Genomic DNA, 20,493 nt, shown 5'->3' with positions numbered 1-20,493 from the left:
GAGATCTGCCTAGCTGGAATTCAGTGAGCTTTGCTGCTCATGCATTAAAATAAAGTAGATTTTTTGCTCCTGTTTCAGGCCCTTTGTTGGGCCCTTTTATCTGATAGACAGACACAAGTGTGTATGATATGGGTTACAGCTCCACTGCTCTTTAATTCTAGCTGCACCATGTTGGTGCCTTTACTTTTGTTTGAGTGTAGACTGGATTGCTAATTGATAAAGCAGAAATAACATAATTCTGGATTTAAAAGAAATATTCTTTGCACTCCTTTAATGATATTATTAAATTAGGAATAATAGGTACAAAATATACTGTAATATTATAATATAATAGTATAATAGTTATAAATCTTAAAATCAAAGTGACAAAGGTAGTGGCTGGCAAAGAGCAGGTTGATGAGGTTTGGGTTTTGGCTGTTTCATCTGTTCTTTTATAGCTCACAAGTGAAAAAAAGGACTTTCATCGCAAGATTTGTAAGAGTGGCAAGGCCTCAACCTTCTGTGGGTCAGAAATCCCCATGGTATGCATGGTTTGGGCTCTGGTGTTGCCATCTGAATATCTGAGTCGCTGCAAGGAGGTTTCTTCAGCGATGGTTTAGCTGCAATTTCTGGGGATGGTCCCGTTCTGTGTTTCTCTGGTCATAAAAAGCTCAGTGCAAGTGCCATCACCCCGTTAGCACCGTGGTCTCGTTACCACTGCGTGGTTAAGCGTGAGTTCATTTCTCTGAGCTCTCAGGGTTGCATAGTGCACTTACTGTTAATACAATAAAAAACATTTGCGGGTAGAGGAGATCAGTGAGTGCTTGATGGGCAGCGTGTGCTAATGGGTCATCATCGCTTTAGTTTCCTCTGGGAAGGTTAGGGACTCATTTTCCTGCTGGTGGGACCAGGGAGGTGCAGAAGTCAGAGCGAGGCAATCTGTGAAGGCATCTCAGGGGGATCTGCAGGGCTGTGATGCTCGCTGCTTCCTCGCTGCGTATGAGGACTGATGAGTCACTTCTGCTTTTTCCAAAGGATCTGTTCCTTTGCAGGCATAAGCTGTTGTTGATAAATTTTTTCACTTTATTTTTCCCTTTATGACAAACCAGCAATTGATGGGTTTTGGCGCCAGTGTAAAGAAACAAACAATACCTATCATTATACTGCAGAATGGAAAATGGCACAGTGATAAAGTACATTTTAACTGTGGCATCCATTTATAAAGGGTAAACTGCCAAAATCAAGAAGGCTTTAAATGTGGTAAATATTCCTAAAGAAAACTGGCCGAAGAAAATTAGTGGTGATGGCATGTTACATACTAAGCAAGGTGTTGTTCCCTACCTCAATTCGCCACGTTGCTGCACAAATATTTGATGTGCATGGGAAGGTGGGACCTTTTCTAGTGGACATTTGCCATGGTCATATGAGGATTTGTTAGTGTTCCTATGTGTAACAATATAATCAAAGGAGAAAAATAATGGTGGGCCAGGATACCAAGGTGAATTTTTGAGAAGAAAAATAGGCTCCCTTAAGAGAGGGAGGAAGGACAATAGTGTGTAATGACAAGGGTTAAAAAAAAAAAAAAGATGATGTGAGGGATGTGCAGAAATGGAAGGATGAGAGGTTTGAGCTGAAGAGGAGGGGTGTGCATTAGCGCAGAGGAAATCTCTCCCCACTGGTATGCATAGAGACATTTCCTGCCTTATGTTTTGGTTTCTTAATAGTTATCTGACTATAAAATTAACCTACATCATTTAATGGTAGTTGAATGGCAGTTAAATTAACCCACTTTCAAAATAGAGCTTACCTAGCCCGTCAGCTCTGAGACAGGCTCGTCCCCAGGCATTCGGGGCTGCGATCCACTTCTCTGCCTTAACCTATTTCCCAAGCAGCCAGCCAAAGTGGTGCATCAGAAACAGGGTTTGCTGCTCAGCCCGGCAGCTGACAGGGAATATGGACGTGTATCAAACCGCTAGTTCGTATTTCACCAGGCATTCCCGTGCAAGGAGGGATAACGTCGGCACGTGGGGAGCACCGCCGTTAGGAGTTGTGATACTGTTTCTATTAACAGCGTGGCCTGGATTATCTGAGGCCCAATTATCTGAATCTCCAGGTTATCTGAAATGGGGTCATATCCCCCAATGTCTGTTAATTACACCCAAGATATTCTCTGCTCTCCATTCTCTTCCATGGCCCCTCCCACGGGGTGACCGAGCTGTGCTGAGTGTGGTTAGCTCTAGCGAGCACTTTATCTAGCTGCTGCATTTGGGTCTTCGTATCCATGTTGGAAAAAACCCAACCTGGATAATTGCAGACTTTAAAATCCTTGAAGACTTCTAGAAGTAGGTAGTAGCCATTTGTGGCAATGTGTCTGTTGGAGCTGGGACCAGCAATGTCTGTTGGGAGGGCATCCGATGCATTTGGGTTTTCTTCTCCCTTACAGTGTAGGTGCAGCTTAGGAGGGGAAGGTGTGGTTTTTCACAGCACAGCATATCCTGCTTGGAAGCCTTCATTTACTTCAGATGAGTTCACCTTTGGTGTGTTTCCCTGTTGTTGAACCTCTGCAGTTGCAGTGGCTCCAGATGACCTGTGTGTGCATGCCAGAGGGCTGGGGAGGGAGAACTTTGTCCCCAGTATGCTGCAGCACAGACAGGAACCAATAGCGATGGACTTGGAGCAGGGAAGAGGCCATACACCTGCCTCACCTTGGGTCCAGAGCTACTGTGCATTCACAACTCATACCTGGGACAGTTAAAGATACTCAGGGCATCCTTCTCTACTCCATAGTCCCTATGGTTCATTCTCCCTTCTCTTAACAGGGTGCTGCTTTTTTTAAAATGTGCAAAGCTGTGAAAATCATTGTAAGAACTTTTTTTTTTGCCCTGCCTGCTTTTGTTATCTGTCTTCTGGTGCTGCCTGTTTTTCTATCTATTCTGGTCTTCCAGTGCTATCTATCCTTTTGGAGCACCTAGCTCAGGGAAGATGCTCAGAAAGAAACAGTCATGGCATTTTTTTTTTCCTTAAAGGGAAGATCCCAAATGATCTTGATAATTAGAAAAATTAGCAAGGACAATTCTGGAAAGGCTTTGGAAGCTAGTATGTAGACTAATATTTCCAACATGATAATTTTCCCTTGGTTTTAAAGCAATACCTCAGTGGTAAGATTTTTAATTAGTCATTAAATATTGTATTAGAAGTATCACAATTGATGATAAACTACTGTAGAATATGGTTGGGTTAGTTACTTGGGGAAAGTGGGAGTGAAGGAAGTTATGACAGGAATATAAAAAAGCTAAACTTGTTTGAGGCTGCTATTGGTTTTTTGTAATGTGAAACTGAATTTGGTTTGCTTGATTTTTATTTGGTTACAGGTGGGGAGAAGTGATTTTTAATGTTTAACTATTTTAAAAATTAAATAAACAAATAAAAGACACTGCTCTGAAGGGTTAAAAGTTTGAATCTGTAATGGATGTTGTTTGTCCAGTCAGTTGGCTTCTTGTACAACCTGGGTACCTTGACAAATACATGCAGCTGACAAAAACACCAACCAAACAAAACACATCTATAAGCTGTTTCTTCCTGCTTTTCAGTTGAAATACAAGCTCAGTCCATCCCCATGTGCATCACCAAGGATGGAGTAAATTCAGGGACCTTGAGAATCTGGCAACAATATTTCCATAGTTATTTGGGCTGTGCTTTACACAACTTCAGCTTTTAATTTAGGGAAGGAAAATGCTTTTTCTCCTTCTTAACTGTTATGTGGAGCCTCAGCTCTTTGAGTGCTGCTTTACTATTTTTTTTCAGCGCAGCAAGAGAGAATTACTGTAGCACCCACAGAGGTGTGAAGGGACTCATTCATCTGTGTGGGGAGTGTTAGGTGCCAGGCATATTTCTGAGGATTGAAATACAGGCATTTAAACTGGTGCATCCAGTGTCAGCCTTTAATTGGGGCTTTGAGAGATGAGCTCCAGAAAATCTTGGTGCAGTGGCTTGCACTATTCGTGCCCATGGCTGATTTACCCATCTCCTGCAGGGGATCGCTGCATCCCAGAGCAGTGCCAGCAGAAGGAAGCGTGTCCCCCACCTCCACCTCTCCAAGATCTGTGCTACAGCTAGGAGTGGAGATGGGTTTGAGCACGGTACCGCGTGTCAGATCGTGTCTCGGTCCTGGCAGGTTTACTTTTGCACAACCACTCCAGCAAGCTAAACTGGGACTGGCAGAGAACTCATTACCCCCTTCTGTTGGGTGAGACCTCTGCATGCAGCCCTCTGGCACGGGCAAAGCGAGCCCACCTTTGGCAACGCGCAGCACAGCCGCTTCCAAGCGCAGGCTCAGCACGTAGGATTCACTGCACCCTTGGGGCTGAGGTCAGCTCACCTGATGACCAGCAATGAGTGTGCTCCTTTTAAAAGGCTGTTTCTCCTTTGCAATCCCTCAAAACAGCATTTCCACTCGCCATGAAAAATAATCTAAGTGGTTGAAACAAGTAGGGCTGGAGGTGCCACCCGAGGGCAGCGAGGCAAGCTACCTCAGACCTTGGGCTCACAGTGGGCATGGTCAGTGCTTTGAGTTCAGCTGACAGAGAGCATTGCTCACCAGCTAGGCTTTCTTCTTAGCCATCCACGTGTATGAAATCTCCACTTTTAATCAGGTTTCCAAGACACACTTCAGCTTGGTGGGGTACTCAAGCGGTACCTCTGCTTTTGGGTGCTGCAAGGCAGCGCTCTGACGACTGGCACAGAGTCTGCTGTGTGGCAGCAGGAGAGGGAGGGGAGAGGTCATCCCCATAAAAATATTGAATTGGATTTTATAAGTTTATAGCTATGTTTTGTTTCTTTTACAGAACTATAATCCTGGTGCTTAGAGTGATCTGAAAGGAACAGAAACACTTAGCCTTGAACTTTTGTTCTGCTGCTGCTTCTTGTGCCTCCGAGGTACAAAACATATCTGTAAACTTATAATCAATCAAACTGACGTTCAAGGGCTAAAAAAAAGAAACCCAGAAAGGGTACAGGCTTCATGTTCAATAGTGAGAAACTTGGGGTGGGCAAACCAGAAGATTGCAGTTGGCAATCAACAGGTTTTTGGAGTCTGGCTTCCCAGGTAGGTTGATATGAACCATCTGATTTCTTTCTCCTTCTCTTTCTTCCCCTCCTTGCTCCCCACCCAAAATACAGTCTTGAGCCAGAGGCAGACTGGGCTGCCCCTAAAGCTCTGTTTCTGGCATTCACAAGCAGAGCAAGCACAGTGTCACCCTGGTACAACCGGAAGGGGGAGATATGACAACCCTACCAGCGGGTTGGGGGCACTCCAGAAGCTGGGAAAAGCTCCTCAGGCTGCATAGGGGGAAATACAGATAACTTGGCCTTTCCTCCCCATACTGGAAATGCTGTATCTGTGCAGTCTGTAGGTGTTATGGATGGACAAACCTCTGCCTTCCCCCAACCCTATCATCCCCAACCCCGTAGCCTTTGTTGGAAGCCCCAGGTCCCCTCCAGTAAGAGCTGGGGGAGGGTTGGCTTCAAACTCCACTAAACAGTAGAGGCACAATGCAAACAAATGTATTGCAGCACGCAGCTATGCAAATAGCTTCAGAGCACAGCACGTTTTCCCCAGCATTAATTGCTGCACCACCGAGGTTGCGTAGCAACAGCTCCGCTTGTGCCTCTGACAGCTCCTGCCCCTTGATGCCTCTGACACCTTCTGTGGCAGGCGGAGAAGGGGGAGAGAACAGGGCTGCCCTGAGAAAGCTAGAAGGGGCGGGAGGTAGTGAGGGGCTCTGATGACAAGATTCACTTGGGATGCTGGGGTTGTCTTCTGCTGGCCCAAGGTGACATGTGCAGTGGGGCTGGAAGCAGAGTGTTGGGGCACAGGGACAGAGGGACCCTGGCAGCCACAGCCTTGTGTAGGCAGCATTCAAGGCTGGTAGGCAGAAAGGGCAGACCTGCCATCTCCCAGGCTCTGCAGGAGAGCTCACTGACAGGTGGGCTGTCTCTCCCATCACATTGAATCCTTCTGAGGACTCTATACGGGTTTGTAACTGCACTTGCAGCTTGGCTATAGACATAGAGGGTCCCCAGATAGTTGCCTCTCACTGACCATGAATCTCCTTTAGGCTTGTGGCTTTTCCAGTCCTTGAGAGAGATGGCACATTCCTCATTCACACCCAAAACTAAGAGAACCTCAGACCAAGCCCAAGGGGTGAGCACAGGCACCAAAGAGAAGGCTGCAGGTGATATGGGCAGCCCTGGGCTCCCTCACTGGTCTGTCCAGCCTGGCAGCTTCTGTGGGGCTGGTCTGTGCCTCCTAAAAGGCAGGCTCTTCAGAGACAGGCCTGACTGCCTCCTGAGAATAATTTTTCCTCCTGTTTGAAACCATGTTCCCAATTCCCATCCTCTGCATTCACCAGACACCCAGAAAAATTAGATGGTGCCTGCCATACCCAAACAGGGATGGACTGGGAGGAGGAGGAGGAGATCTGCTGGAGGAGCAGATGAGCTCAAGGTGAGAAGTTGCAGCCCATCTTTGAGCTGAAGTGGTGTGACAGCAGAAGACCCTGAACACAAGGTGCCTGCAGAAGCAGGTGAATTGTGTCACTGAGTGTGAGATGGGTCTTCTAAGGAGAAAGGGCATCAGAGCTGAATGGATTTATTTCCCTTATCAAGCAGGAAAAATATTTATCTCTGATTTTTAAATTTACAGCTTGACAAGCTGTGCGTATCTGATTGGCTCCTTGGAGTGCAGCGGGGCAAATAAGGTGACAATGAGCACCAAGGCCTCAGTCACACTTCAGAGAAAGAAACTAGGTGAAGGCAAGGTAGAAATGCCACTGGAGCCTTTGGAATCAGGGAGCACAGGTCCTCACTGCCACAAAAGCAGGACGTAGGTCTTTCCCAGCCCCACACATTGGTGCAAAACAGTCGTGACCTGTGGCTGGCTGTGTTCGGCATCACAGCTGCAAGGTGAGGAAGGACCACTTTGGTCCCTTCTCCCAGACTAGGAATTCTGTACACAGACCCACCACCTCCACCCTCACCAGGCATCACCCAGCCTTCTCTTTCTTGCCACCCACCCAGGCAACCACTTCACCTATGCCACAGACTCTTCCTTCACAGCCATTGTGTGTAGCACCGAAGGTGCCCTGGCAAGGAGGAAGGTGGCTGTTTGGCCACTGTAACCCCTTCCCATGGCTGCCTGGGGAGCATAGCAGTGGGGTGGGCCACAGCAGGGCCTCAACTCTGCTGCTGCCATTCAGGCTCCCCGTGGGAAGATGGCTAGTGCTCTTCAGAGCTGAGCTTGAGAGCAGGTAAGGGGAGAGTCTTTGCAAAGGTGGAAAAAAAATTACTCTGAGCTCTGCCTCTTCAAAAAGCCCCCTGCTCCAAGCCCAGGGAGGTGAAAGGTTTTTTATCCCCTTTTGTTATTCAGCAGGGCAAGGGGAGGAGCTGGGCTGTGTAAGAGATCCTGGCTGACATAACCCTTCCCATGCAGGGCTCTGGAGAGGGGCCAGGTTGTACCTGAGTATTTTTATTTAAACTAATCCCAGGTGCTGCAAGTTGAAAGCCGTCGCAGCGCCAGGTAGAACCAGTCAAGACGGTTGCTGGAGGGTGTTTTTCTTGCCGGGGTGTAGTAAAGCAGTCTCGAGGTATGTTGTTTATTGCTAACCCTGGGAATATGTTCTGGAGGTGCGGAAACGCATCCGGCAAGCTGAGCTCACTCAGCCTTTCCAGGTGGTTTTGGGAAGACCCTGCCCAAGAAGCCTTTAGGGAAACTGAGTGGCCATGATCAAGAGGCAGAGCCTCTTTACACATAAAACATTACGCGTGGGCAAATTGGAAAGCAGAGGGCTGGCTGGCAGCTGCAGAGGGCAGGCTTGGCTGCAGCCTGGCATTTCTGGGCAAAGAGGAGACCTGGCCAGTCCTGAGCCTGAAGCAGCCCTGGGCGCCTCTCCCTGCCCACCATCTGGGGGAAGGAGGGAACAGGAAGTGCCTCCCTGGTGCTTGTCAGTTCCAAGAAAGCAGCCAGCAAGTAGTAAGTAAGGAACAGGTGAGCCCAAGGCTGTCACTGATCACAGCTGGCTCTGGCCCCTGGCTTTCCCTCCTTTATTTCTCTGCTGATGGCTCCTCTGAGCCAGGACTCTTCCTTCTCATCCACCAGTCGAGCCCTGCGCCTGACAGCATGGAGAGGGAAAGCCTGCTCCACATGAAGCTGCTTTTCCCTACCCTGCCCCTGAACCCTGTGATAAGCATTGCCCCCGTTGACCCAGATGAATGAGCGAGGTTGGTGTCTGATGCTGGGTGGGGGGGCAGAGAAAGGCTGTAGAGGGAGAAAGGACTTTCACTCCTGCAATACAAGGCCAGGAGGTGCAAAGTGCAACTGTTACTGCAAAGAAACCCAACGTTGCTGGCAAAGATCCTGTGTCAGGCAGTGTGGGTGCCAAGGCACGGTGCCCCCTCAGTGTGGTCAGGACTGGGTGGGAATCGCCTGTGCTGCCGTTGGGAACAGATATGGTCTCGATAACAGCACCTGGCATGGCATTCATGATGAGTTCATGCAAACACTGGGTAATTATCCCTTAACCTCTCCACCAGTAAGTCCTAATTAATTGCCTGTGCCAAGCAGGTAAATGATAATGGCCTGGGTTTGAGCGCTAGCTAGCGGCAGTGACCCTGTGCGGTAGAAGCGCACCTTTCTGCACAACCACTGTGTGCTGACAGCCCATCAGCTGTAGAAACACTTTATTAAATGGCAGCTAATCAAAAGTCAGTGCAAATGGCACTGCAGTGCACAGGGTGCATTGCTGCCTGCACTTCCTGCACATTGGGAGCTAACCAGATTTTCTGTGCTGATTACAGAGGAGGCTCAGATCTGCTCAGTTTGCCCCACACCCATCTTCTGCTACTGAGGTGTAAGCAGAATTTGAAGACTTTGAGTAGCTCAAGATTTCTGACATCTGGCTTCCCAGCTGGGATGGTGCTTTTCTCCCACCCAGCCTGGCAGTGCAGAGTGAGCTTGCAGAGGTGTGCAGCCATCCTGGTAGGTCCCAGAAGTGCTGGGCCTTCTACACGTGGTACCATGAAGATACTAAATCCAATTCTTTTTAGGTTTGCTTTGAACATGTGACATGGTGCTTATACAATGGGATGTCCTAGGCAGAAGTATAATTATGGGTGCTCTGGCAGTGGGAGACAAACGAAAGTGCAGTCCGTGTCCTGCCACCAGTGTGCACATGTAAGTGTGCATGCTGGGAGTGAAGGGACACCTGCCAGCTTCAGGAAAACAGAATGCTTGATCCCACGTGGAGGTCAGGCAAGCGATGTGCCTGAGTGGGAGGAGAAGGGTTATTCTGGTTTTGCAGCATAAACTTTGATTCCCTGGGACATGTTACTGATTGCTTCTCTCTTTGTCTCCCTAGTGAGGAAGCAGCAGAGACAATAGCAATAGACTCTAACAATCAGCCGAAGTCTCCACTGGAAAAATTTATGGTCAGATTGTGTACGCATCACCAGAAGCAGTTCATTCGTGTGCTAAACGACATATACACTGAAGTACAACCAGACTCTGACGGCCAGCAGTTGTCTGAATCTGGGAGCATGGAGGTCTCTACTTGTGGCTCTGGTTGTAGCCAGCAAAGCACTGAAAATCAGGATAAGGGTGCTACTTTTACTGAATCAAAGCTCCCTTCTTCCTTGGACCCAGGACAGTCAGGGTCCGATGGCCCCCTGCATGTTACGGGACAAGCCCTGAAGCAGCCGGCGGAACTGAAGTCTCTGGACAGAGCAGAGAACTCCAGTCCTCCTTTGAGAAGGGACTTCTGCGAGCTGCCCGTCACCAGGCTTCGCTCTGCTAGTCCAAAGGATAGCTCCACCCAAGGATACCTCAGCACGTTGAACTCTCCCTCTCTGAATTTCCATCATACCGCAAAAAGCCTGGAAGGGCAGCAAGCTGCTGGACACGAGCAAGAAGCTGGTGTCAGAAAGTGTGAGGACAATAAAGAGCCGCTAGCAGGTAAGACTCTTGTGGAAGGTTATATTTCAGTCAAAGTGGCAAATGTGAATGGCAGCGAGGACAGCTTAGACAGCTGTCTGGGGTCACAAAAGAGCTCTTTCAGGGCTCTGCCGGAAGAGTCCTGGGATCCTGGCTTTGCAGTGACCCCCCCTCGCAGAGCCGACAAAGAGAACACTTTGCAATGCAGCTCGAAAGCATCTTTGCACCAGGACTTAGACGCAAAAGAACAAGATGCGAGACCAAAGCAAGAAAACCACCTGCATGCCATGGCCAGGGGCAAGGCAGGCTGCCACCTGCACCCGGCTGACAAGGGCCCACTCGACAACAAGTCCAAAGAGGGCTGGCTGCCCACTGGCGCCACACCAGCCGCCCACCGGACCCCCGGTGGGCACCCCCGCACCAAGGCAGCCTCCCTCAGGTCCACTCGGAAGAGCAAGAAGGCGTCGGGGTTGAGGATCAACGACTACGACAACCAGTGCGATGTGGTCTATATCAGCCAGCCCATCACCGAGTGCCATTTCGAGAGCCAGCGGTCGGTGTCGTCCCACAGGACAGCGAGGAAGAGCACGCGAGGGTATTACTTCAACGGGGAGTGCTGCGAGCTCCCGACTGTCCGCACACTGGTTAAGAGCTCCCGGGCAGAGGAGAGGGCGAGCAGCCCGGCACTGCGAACAGAGACCCTCGTAAGTGCAAAGCCACCCCCGGTGCTCTCAGTGGGGGGGTCTGCAGGGGCAGGACGGGAAGGTGAGAAGAGGGTTTCCCTGAGGCTCCTGGCCAAAGTGGCACCAACCAGCCGAGAAACAAAAGAGAGAGCTGAGCTGGGCTCCATGCAGCTCCGAGATACCCGAGCGCTCCGGTCAAGGGAAGCTGCCATGGCCATGCCCTTCTTCTCCCTCTCTGCTCCACCCAGCCCCCAGAAAGAGGACAGATTGGCCGGGTCCCCGCCCCCTGGCTGCCCTCCTGCTGAAGGAGGGGGGATGAGAGTGGGAGGCACTGTCACCTGTGAGGCTGTCAGCAGCCCGGGCTCCTCTGGGGATGGCAGTGGCAGCAGGCAGGCTGCTGATTTTGCTGCCATTCCAGTCCCACAAGCACACAATGGGGAGGAATGTTGTCCAGGCTCTGACATACAAACTGATCCAGACCTCGCTGCCAGCCCAGAGCCAAAGTCCCCCTCACAGCCCTCTGCCACTACAGACACAGCACCCTTGGCCCACGATGGTGCCAGGGATCCTGACCAGCTTCCAGGCTCAGGGGATGCAGAGCTCTGTGAACAGTGCCTGGCAGAGCCCTCCCCATGCTCTCCAGGCTCACAGGCTCCTGATGAGCCCCCTGCCACCATGGGCGGGGAGAGTCCCCTGGAGCCCCCTGAAACCTTGCAGTGTGTAGATGTGAACAAAAGCATTGATGCTAAACTAGAAGCCGAATCATCGGTCATGACAGATGATGGCTCTCTTGAGCAAGAGGATGCTGTGCTGGTCAGCACAGCCCTCCCCAAAATCTTGGAAGGGGAGGCAGTGAAGAATAACAGCACAGCAGGTGAAAAAGAACCTGTTGAAGGGGAAATGCCACCTGATCCCAACAACTCAGACACTGCAGGGCAAGACTCTGTCTCTTCCAAGGACAGTCTAGACAAGAAGCGAAAGAAAGGCAGGAGAGTACTTGTGGCATCGGATCGATGTCTCCGAAGCCAGCAATCCCAGTCACCTGCCGAGGGCAGTGCTGAGGACTCTGGTTCTTCCAGCTCTGTGCAGCTTCCTTGCCTTCAGATCAAACTCTCCAAGAGCCCTGGCGCCAAGCGGTTCAAGAGAGAAGTGGAGCTGGATGAGGCAGCATCCACACACTTCCCAAATGACTGCTTCCCCAGTGTGCTGCTCAAAACTAGCGAGGGGCCAGGCACTGGCCAGGCTCCAGAGAGTATCGCTGAGCAGCAGCCAGGCGAGGAGAATGGTGTCACTACCAGACAAACCTATAAAAGCATCTTAGTGAAAGAGACTGCTGCAGAGGGAGAAAATCCCTCTAAAGATGACCCCTCTGCTAACAGCAGCCAAAGTCAACTGGATGAGATGCTGGAAATCAGCGTCCAGCCTGATTCTGAGAAGAAAAACATTCTCCTCCCTCCAGAGTACAGTGTTCCTGCAAATGATGCCAAGCAACTGGATGTGAAACCAGGCAATGCCAGTGCAAATGGCAAGGAGAGCTTCGACAGTGCCAGGGATATGGGCAAGGCGGTGAACTATGAGCTGGTGACTGATTCGCCTCCATGTCCCAGCAGCAGAGGTGGAAACAAGCATCTTCCAGCAAAAACTGCAAAGCATAAAAAGGTTGCCCTGCAGTTTTATAACTTACGACACACACCCACACCCGCACCTGCACCGGTAGACACTGCAAAAAAGAGCACACCAGGGAAGGAGTCTATGCAAGTGATCCCCAAACCAAGGGATGAACACAGTTCAGGGAATAATGACTGCCCAGCACTGGAGGACATAGACATGGCTGACAGCAAACCAAAGTTCATGGAGTGGTGTGCTGAAGAGGAGAACCAGGAGCTCATTGCCGAGTTCAACACTCAGTACATGAAAATCCAGAAGGGCTGGATTCAGCTGGAGAAGGAAGTGCAGCCAACCCCCAAAGTAAAGAACAAAGCTGACAAACTGAAGGAGATTTGGAAAAGCAAGAAAAGAACACGGAAAAGTAGAGGATCACTAGAAGTGCAGAAGCTTTCTCCTGTCCAGATGCTCTTTATGAAGGCCTTTAAACTGTCTGACATATGCCAGTGGTTTCTGGAGACAACTGAAACCAGGTCTCTAGTGATCGTAAAGAAACTCAACACCCGTCTCCCAGGGGAGATCCCCCCCATCAAAGTCCCCATGCAGAAGTATTCTGCCTCCAGTCTCTACCCCAGCTCACTGCAAGCTGAACGTTTGAAAAAACATCTCAAGAAGTTTGCTGCCACTACCCCAGCTCGAAATAACCTGAAGAACCAAAAGCTTTGGGCCAAAATTCGTGAGAGCGTTGATAAAGCAGAGGCTGAAGAAGCCACCACTCCCAACCAGACCTCTCCTACCGATGCCAGTACCAAGGAGCTGAGCGAAGACAAAACCACTCAACCTGCCCTCAGCTTGCCCACGCAGGCAAGCACCAGGATCCTGCGCAAGTACTCCAACCTGCGGGGCAAGCTGCGAGCCCAGCAGCGCATGGTGAAGGCTGAGAAGCGGACTGATGGCCCAGGGGACCATCTGTCCCTGGAGAACAAGCAGAGCCGGAAGAGTGTGTGCATCAACCCCCTGATGTCTCCAAAGTTGGCCTTGCAGATCAAAGCAGCCGCCTTTCCTGCTAAATCTCCATCAGTGGATGGGACAGGGAAGGGGCGGAAGGGGAAGAGCAGGTCCCAAGAGGACCCCTTGCCGAAAGTCGATCTCCAGCTCAGCAAGAAGAAGAGGATGCTGAAGGAGAGCGGGAGCACCCAGGAGAGATCCAACTCCTCCACCAAGGACAAGCTGCCTGCCAAAAAGACGAGTAAAATAAAGCATTCAGAGGTCAACACAAAAGCTCCTGCCACCCGAAAGCAGGCTGCCATGGAGAAGAGCAATAAACTGGCCAGAAAAATGTCTTTCAAAGAGAAGAGAGTCCCGAAAAGGCAGCTGGAGAAGGTGCGGCTCCCTATGCGGAAGGGCAAGGAGAACACCAGCAGACGGACCCTGCTACCCCCCAGCAATGAGGAGCTGTCCAAGTCTCCAAAGCAGAAGCCCCTGGGGGAGTCCTCCACACGGTCACAGAAGATGGCCAACAAGAAGCACAGCAGTGGGAAGACCCTGACGAGATCCATGAAGAAGATGCAGGAGAACAATGTGTCACAAGGCAAGAGAAAGCTGAGGGCAAAAGTGGACTGTTCGCACAGCAAACGCTCGCGACTGGACCCGAAGTAGCGAAGAACCGGTAGCCATGTACAAAACTGATGTATAGTAGTAACCCTTTACCATGCATTAACTAAAGCTGCTTTTATAAGCTGTAGCAAGCCTTTAAAAATCCGCAGTTAAAGGATAACGCCCATGATTTTAGACATCAGCAGATGTGTCTCGGACAGAGAAGAGGTCAGCCTGTCTGGCTCTACTGTTCAGAAGGAAGTTTCTGCAGTTTGAAAGTTCCTTGGGTTTTTTAAACTTGGAACCAGGCAGTTTTTGTTAAAAGTACAGTGCCTTATTTATCACTTTAAAAATAAAAATAAGAAGCTGGTCTGTGTGATTTGGAGGCTTGCGTTTTATACTTGAGGCACAAGCACTTGTACTGTAGCAGAAAGAAAACCACCTTCGTGCACGTGAAGTAGCTTTCGTCAGCTTTGGGTGCACACAAACATTTCCCTTTCCTTCAGAGTCCTCCTTCTGTCTGTCTTTTTAGTGGCATTTAAAGCGAAACCAAAACCATTTCCCATCACTGAAGGAGAGAAAGGCGAGTCTGTCCTTTGTTGTTTCGTTGGTAGCAGCTGCTGGTGTCCTGGACTGTTACCTGCATAAGAGTGTGAAGTAGCTACTGGTGTGTGTGCTGCTGATGGCTGCCTGCTTCCCACTGCACAGCCTGTGGGGTGGGGTGGGCCTGCTCAGGCCAAGGACGTGCTGTGGGGGCTCTGGGTACCATGCTGCTGCAGGCACTGCTGCCAGTCGGGCATGCTGGGCTGTATCTGTCTTTATTTCTTGCTGGCTTCAGGGATGAACCAGTCCTGCCATGCTCTGCTCTTGGACAGACCTCCTTCTCCCATTTCCCTGCCCTCGTGGTGATTTCTGTGGTCTCTGATGGCAAAGCTGTTTCTGCAGCTCTTCACTGAAAGTTGAAGGGCTCCCTTTTTAAGGGCTTGAGCTCCTTCTGATGTTGGTGCTCTGCAGGAGGGGAGCCCTGGCCCTCACCCTGTGCTTTTGTGCATATCTTGCCTAGTGCTCTCCTAAGCCAGGATTTGCAGTTGGAATAGGGTTGGGATAAGGGACTGCCTTAAGTTTATTTTTTACCATAATTTGCATTTCATCCTTTTACTAGCAAGGTGTGGGAGGTTTGTCCTTGCTTGCGTCTGGCTGTGGAGTCTGAAAGAGGCTGAATCTCTACACTGTCCTGCATGACACCTTTGCAAAGCTCCTCCTCAAGCCTCTGCAGCACATTTAAAAACCAACTGGGGGGCTGCAGTGACAGAACAGGGTCACAATGCCTGGCTCCTTTGAGAAAAACCTGTTAGAAGTGCATAGAGCATGTGGCTCTGCTGGCTCTGCTGGGCAGAGACGATCAGTGGCTGGGAAGTGAGTGCTGTGGTCAGGAAAGGACCCTGCTCAGCCATTGCGTCCCACGGCTTCACTTTCATATTCCTGCACAAAGTCCATTTGCAGGAATCCCAATGCCAGCCCCTTCCCACACAGAAAGAGCAATGCCTTGCAAGGCACCGTGCAGGCTCTGAGGTTGCCAGACCTTTAATAGCCGCCTTGCTGGTCCTTGCTCAGCTGCTTGTCCCTGCTGAGAGCAAGGCTCTGGTGCAGGCCATGAGTTCAAGATGTGCCTGCCCTGGGAGCAGTGGCTGGAGAGGATTTGGCTGCAAAGAGAATTGCTTTTCATGGTTGGCATTGAACCCCAGATCCCAAAGCCTGGGGGCTGGAGGTGAAAGGCAGATAATTGTCTTTAAATCTTTCATCGTACCCATTTAGTACAGAGAATGAAACCAGGGTTTTGAGATTTGCATGCCCTTCGTAGAGCACCTCTAGCTCTTCTGCAGGTATTCCCTTTCCCCAACATTGATGCACACATTTTTGTGTGCTACGGCACATTTTTCTCTTACTGTGAAATGTCTGATTTAAAAAAAAAAATCCTTTGCCTTTCCTTTGAATCGTGCTAGAATAAGTTAACTCTCTGAACAGCTAGGAAGTGATTAAATCTAGCCTGTCAGTCCCTGTACAGATTAATACGAAATTATCTATTACTTTAATTTTTACTGCATGCATTAAATATGTCAAACATTCCATCAGAAAAGATTTAAAAGCGTTTCAGGAGAGGTGTGAGGCAAGAGGGCACTGATGGCAGTTAAATGACTGTTCTGTACCTTTCTTGCGGGTTGTCTTTCCCTCTTGCTTCTCCATCCGTATTTACGGTCCTCCTCTAACCCCTAGCTGGGGCAGCCTTTCTGCAGTCCCACGGGCCTGGGATTTCTTCTCCTTCCTCTGGGCCAGATGTACGTGTGAGCACTCCTCTTACCTCTGCTCTTCATGCCTTTCCTCTGCAGCAAACCCCCCTTTCCCCATCCTTCACCATCACTCCTGAAGCGCCTGTGCTGGTCACCAAGTGCTGAGCGCTCCTCGGGGCTTTCCCCCTCTCTTTCTCTCTTTCATTTTTTAGCTGCTGGTAAATGCAGGCTGTCCTGCTGTCTTCTGTTCTTCTGGGAGCAGGAACCTCATTAGGATAAAACCCTAGAGAAAGCAAGTGGAGAGAGGTTTTCTAGATGGGGTGCTTCCCAGCCCCCCAGCTGCCTTCCTGCACTCTGGGTTTCTCCAGCACCAGTTGGCTCAAGTGTGGCAAGGCTGGGAGATGGCAGGAGTCGAGCAGCATCTGAGCATCTCTGTCCCGGTTCAGTGAGTGCTTAGGCAGTGGTGGGATCAGCACACTGAGCTTCCTGGCAGTGTCCCCGACAGGCATTGGCTCCAAAGCTGAATGGCAAGGACCTCTCATGTGAAGGAAGCAGAGATGCTAAAAGAAAAGCTATATTCCTCCCACACCTTTTAACTTCCAGTCTCAGTCTGTGTCTTCTCTTGTATTGCTTCATTTTGACTTGGTTGGATGGAGGTTTCCTGTACCGAAGGCAGGGAATTGCAGGGCTCCAGAGGGGAGTGAGGTGGGTTTGGCCATGCTGGGCAGCGTGCAGGCAATGTGGTTTGAGACTCAGAATACCTGCAGCTTGTCCCAAGCTCTGATCACCTTCAACCAGCATCTCTGTCCCTCCCTGGGGATTGCCAGAGGTGTTTGGCAAGCCTTAGTTTTCCCACATTAGATCCAGTATGTCCTGTGCAAAGAGCCTAACAGGAGCTGGGCTGAGCCTTGTAGGTGTAAATCTGAATTTCTGCACACTTTGATGAGGAAAGGTAGAGGGTGTGGGGTTTTTTGTCAGGATGGGGCTGAAAAGAGGGTTCTGTGCTAGGCTGTGAGTTGTTAATCTTGTCTTCAGAAAGCAAATGAAGAGAAAGCAAATAATTCTGAGGATTTTTTCCAAAGAAACCCATTTTTAAATACAATTGCCCCAGCCTGCTCCCTGGGACCAGCCTGGGGGCACCTGGCGTGGATGGGAAGACACAGAGCAGCACCTTGGGCATCTGCAGGGACAGGGTTTTCAGGAGGTGCTGAGCTGGGCCGTCCCAGGTGGTGAGATGGTCTGGGGTTTTGTCACAAGGGACCCCTTGACCCCCTGCTCTACTGTCCTCAGGGCCTGTCCCTGGCACCACAGCCTCTGCAGGGCTCTTCCCAGCTGGACAAGTAAACCTTGCTCAGAACTGCTCTGTCTCTGCCTCCTCCTTTCCTCCAAACAACTCCACCTCATTACAGTTTTGAGTGCTGTTTTTGAGAAGCTGGCAGAAGTGTTTCCTCCCACAGCTGCTGCACTGGGTGGTGGATTTAACTCATGCAGGTAGTTTTTAGGGAGAGCTGGCTGGTTTGCCAAGGAATGAGTAGGGTGAAGCCATTGCCTGTGGCTGAGCTGTTGCAGGAAGCACTTGGGGCATGACCTCTACAGCCCACCTTGAGGTGGGAATATTGCTATATTCGTACAAGTTCTTGGAATTACAGATTTGTGCAGTCCTTTGGGTTACCCCTCAGGGGAGGATGCCTCAGGGGTAAGGTGGGCCAGGGGCCTTTGTCATCTCTAGAAAAGTGTTAAGGCTTTCTGCTCTGAGGAAGCCCCCAGCTCCTTGCCAGGCTTCTCTCCATGCTGTCACTGCTCCTGGAGATGCTGTCTTTGGGTCCTCTGCCTTTCCTGTGTGCATTCTCCATTTGACACCAGTAATAGGAGTCAGGCCTTGCAGACTAAAAGACCTACTTTTAACATGCTTTGCAGTTGATTTTCTGAGTGCTTTATTTTGGGGCAGGAAGAAGGAATGCTGTAATTTGCTAGAAAATTGAATTGGTAGCAAATTAAAGGGTCTGCCTGTGAGCTGATTGTCTGGCAAGGTAGCATTGCCTGGGTAGCTCCATTTTTTTAATCGGCAAGTAGAGGTGAGACCACATGTATATAACCTGTTGCTCTTGTTAATGACATGCACTACTCGTTCCTGTTTGTCCTGCAGCGAGGCAATGGCAAGGTGTGCTGCTGAGGCACAGCCCCTGCTTTAAAGCAGGCTGTTTCCAATAAAGGCAGCTTTTATGCCATGCAAGGGATGCACAGGGAGCTGCAGATGAGTTTAATGAATGGAAGGAAATAAGCAACACGATTTATTGCCTTATTCCACATGGACATGGAGTGTGTTTCCATGTGCTATGGTGCAGAGCTGCCCACTGGCACTACCACAGTGCCATCCTCAGATCCGCAGCCTCACTGCGCTCCTCGTCTCCTGCGCCACCCTACAGCTCCCTGTGTTTCTTCAGCTCTGTATTTCAAGTGCTTCATCCCACAAAACAGATCTCTTCCAGTTACTTTGGCTGTCCTTGCTGGGCACTTTCTCATGATATTCTTGAAACTAGTCTCCATCATGCACCCCAGTCCATGTAGCAGGTGCAGCATCTTCTTAGCTCTGCACCTTCACTGTCCCTCTGCTGCCAGCCCCCCTCTCTCATTTGCATGCTTACCTTTTCCTCTCTCACTTTGTCATCGGCAGCTCTGGGTCTTCACCCTTCATATGGTCAGGATCTGTCTATCTTAATTAACCTCCAGGAGGAGCTCTTGTTTGCCAAGCTCAGAGTCCAAACTTATGTTGGGAGTTGAGTGCTGCAGTAAGAGCAGTTTGAGCCCAGGGTGGCCTTACTACCTGTAGCTGTTAGGATCTTGTCTAGGAAGGCTAGCCCTGGAATGGTTTCCCTGCTGACAGGATGCATGCAAGGTACCCAAGACATGCATGTGTTTATTTTCATCACTGACTCGTCTCTGGCAAGGTCCTGTTTGCTGGTGTTTGCTGTGTGCAGTGGGATTTCTGTAGTCAATTGCCAGCACGTTGGTGAGACACATTTGCAGCAAACCTTCTCTGAAGAACCGTCCAGCCAGTGCTGATGCTTCTATGTTGCTGATCAGTGTCCATGATCTGGGAGAGTGGGATGAAATTGTCACTGCTGCTCTCTGCATCCCTGTCCCTCCTGTGCTGGGGGAGCCATGCGGTGCTAGACTGAGTGGGCTGGTGGGCTACCCATGCTGCTTTTTGCTGACATGCAAATGAGCAAAGATGCAGCCCATCCCATGTCCCAGCTGCTCTTGTGGCACCTCTGGAAATGCTGGTGTTTCCGAAAGCTCTGCCAGCTCCTAGTAACCTCCCAGGAAACAGACACACAATCAGATGTACTGGTGCCCTGTTTTTAAAACTTGCTGATGGACATTTTCTCTCTCCAACTCATACACTTTCAGCCTGACAACTGCATTCCCAGTAGAAGATGACTGAGAAAGCTATGATTCCCAACCTTCTGTAGGCACAGGCAGTTCCTGAAGCAGCAGGGAGGTGTGGGTGGCCGTCCAGGTTGGGCTCTCACCTTCCCACCAGCAGCAGTCATGCTGGGAGAAGAGGGCTGAGCCCCAGTCAAGGTGTACTCGGGTCTGCATCCTTGGGCTGTACGCCTGGACAGCCCAGGAGCAAGATGGGGGTAGGCTCCCCCCTGCCAGGGAACACCACTGCAGCTTTTCTTGTAGTGGTAGTTTTTTTGAGCAAACCACAAGGCTACGATGTCCCCACGTCGTGCACATTCTCCCCCGTGTGTCGTAGTGTCCATTTGGCCCATCCTTTAGCTTGGTGGTTGTGAAATGAATCCATCTGTTCTAAGATGTTCTCAGGAGTTCTTGTTTGTATTAAGCTCACCCCTAGGCTTAGCAGAAATCACAGTCCCCATCCTCCCTCCCTCCCTCCCTCTCCGCGGACAAGCCCTCTCCTTCATGAGCACTTCCACCCTCTCCCTGAAGGGCGGCGGAGGGCAGCTGGCGGTTTTGATTCAGGGCACGTTGGCAGCTTTGGGGCGGCCGAAGGAGCTGGGACGCAGCCGGCCGGCATTTGTGACATGGGTCTGGAGGCCAGGCGCTCCCACGGGCTGCACTGCTAGCCAATGTTTTCTAAGTCTGTTTGTAAGAGTACCTAATTTTAAAATGAAATGTGAATATATATTATGTGTAGGTGCCATGTAAGATAGTGTTGTGCTAGGCGGCAGGATGCTAACCTACTTTTTAAGATTTTTGGAGACAGGAAAAAGCATTTTTCTCTCACTTCATGCTCACGGATCTAATATTGTAAATAGGTTTTTTAAATATTTATTTCATGGGCTTTCCACAGGTTCTTGTTCTGACTGGTGTGTTGGTTGGTGGGGCT

General features: G+C 50.2%; 1 protein-coding gene across 2 annotated transcripts in view; it reads left to right on the top strand.

Moving 5' to 3' along the window:
• Positions 1-17,085, top strand: part of LCOR (ligand dependent nuclear receptor corepressor) — a 51,159-nt gene extending 34,074 nt beyond the window's left edge. The window contains exon 6 of one of the 2 annotated variants that reach the window (XM_018069232.2): positions 9,393-17,085. In XM_018069232.2, coding sequence (XP_017924721.1) covers positions 9,393-13,911 — 4,519 coding nt within the window. In that variant the 3' untranslated portion in view covers positions 13,912-17,085. Of the gene's footprint in view, positions 1-4,823; positions 4,865-9,392 lie in introns of those variants that run through there. The other variant, XM_025894777.1, reaches the window with a different exon arrangement.
• The last annotated feature ends 3,408 nt before the right edge of the window (positions 17,086-20,493 follow it).

The sequence above is a fragment of the Manacus vitellinus genome, unplaced genomic scaffold (assembly GCF_001715985.3).
Source record: "Manacus vitellinus isolate BGI_N305 unplaced genomic scaffold, ASM171598v3 scaffold_15_pilon, whole genome shotgun sequence".
Taxonomy (NCBI): domain Eukaryota; kingdom Metazoa; phylum Chordata; class Aves; order Passeriformes; family Pipridae; genus Manacus; species Manacus vitellinus.
The sequence above is the reverse complement of the archived record's forward strand: the minus strand, read 5'-3'. Positions and strand labels throughout refer to the sequence as shown.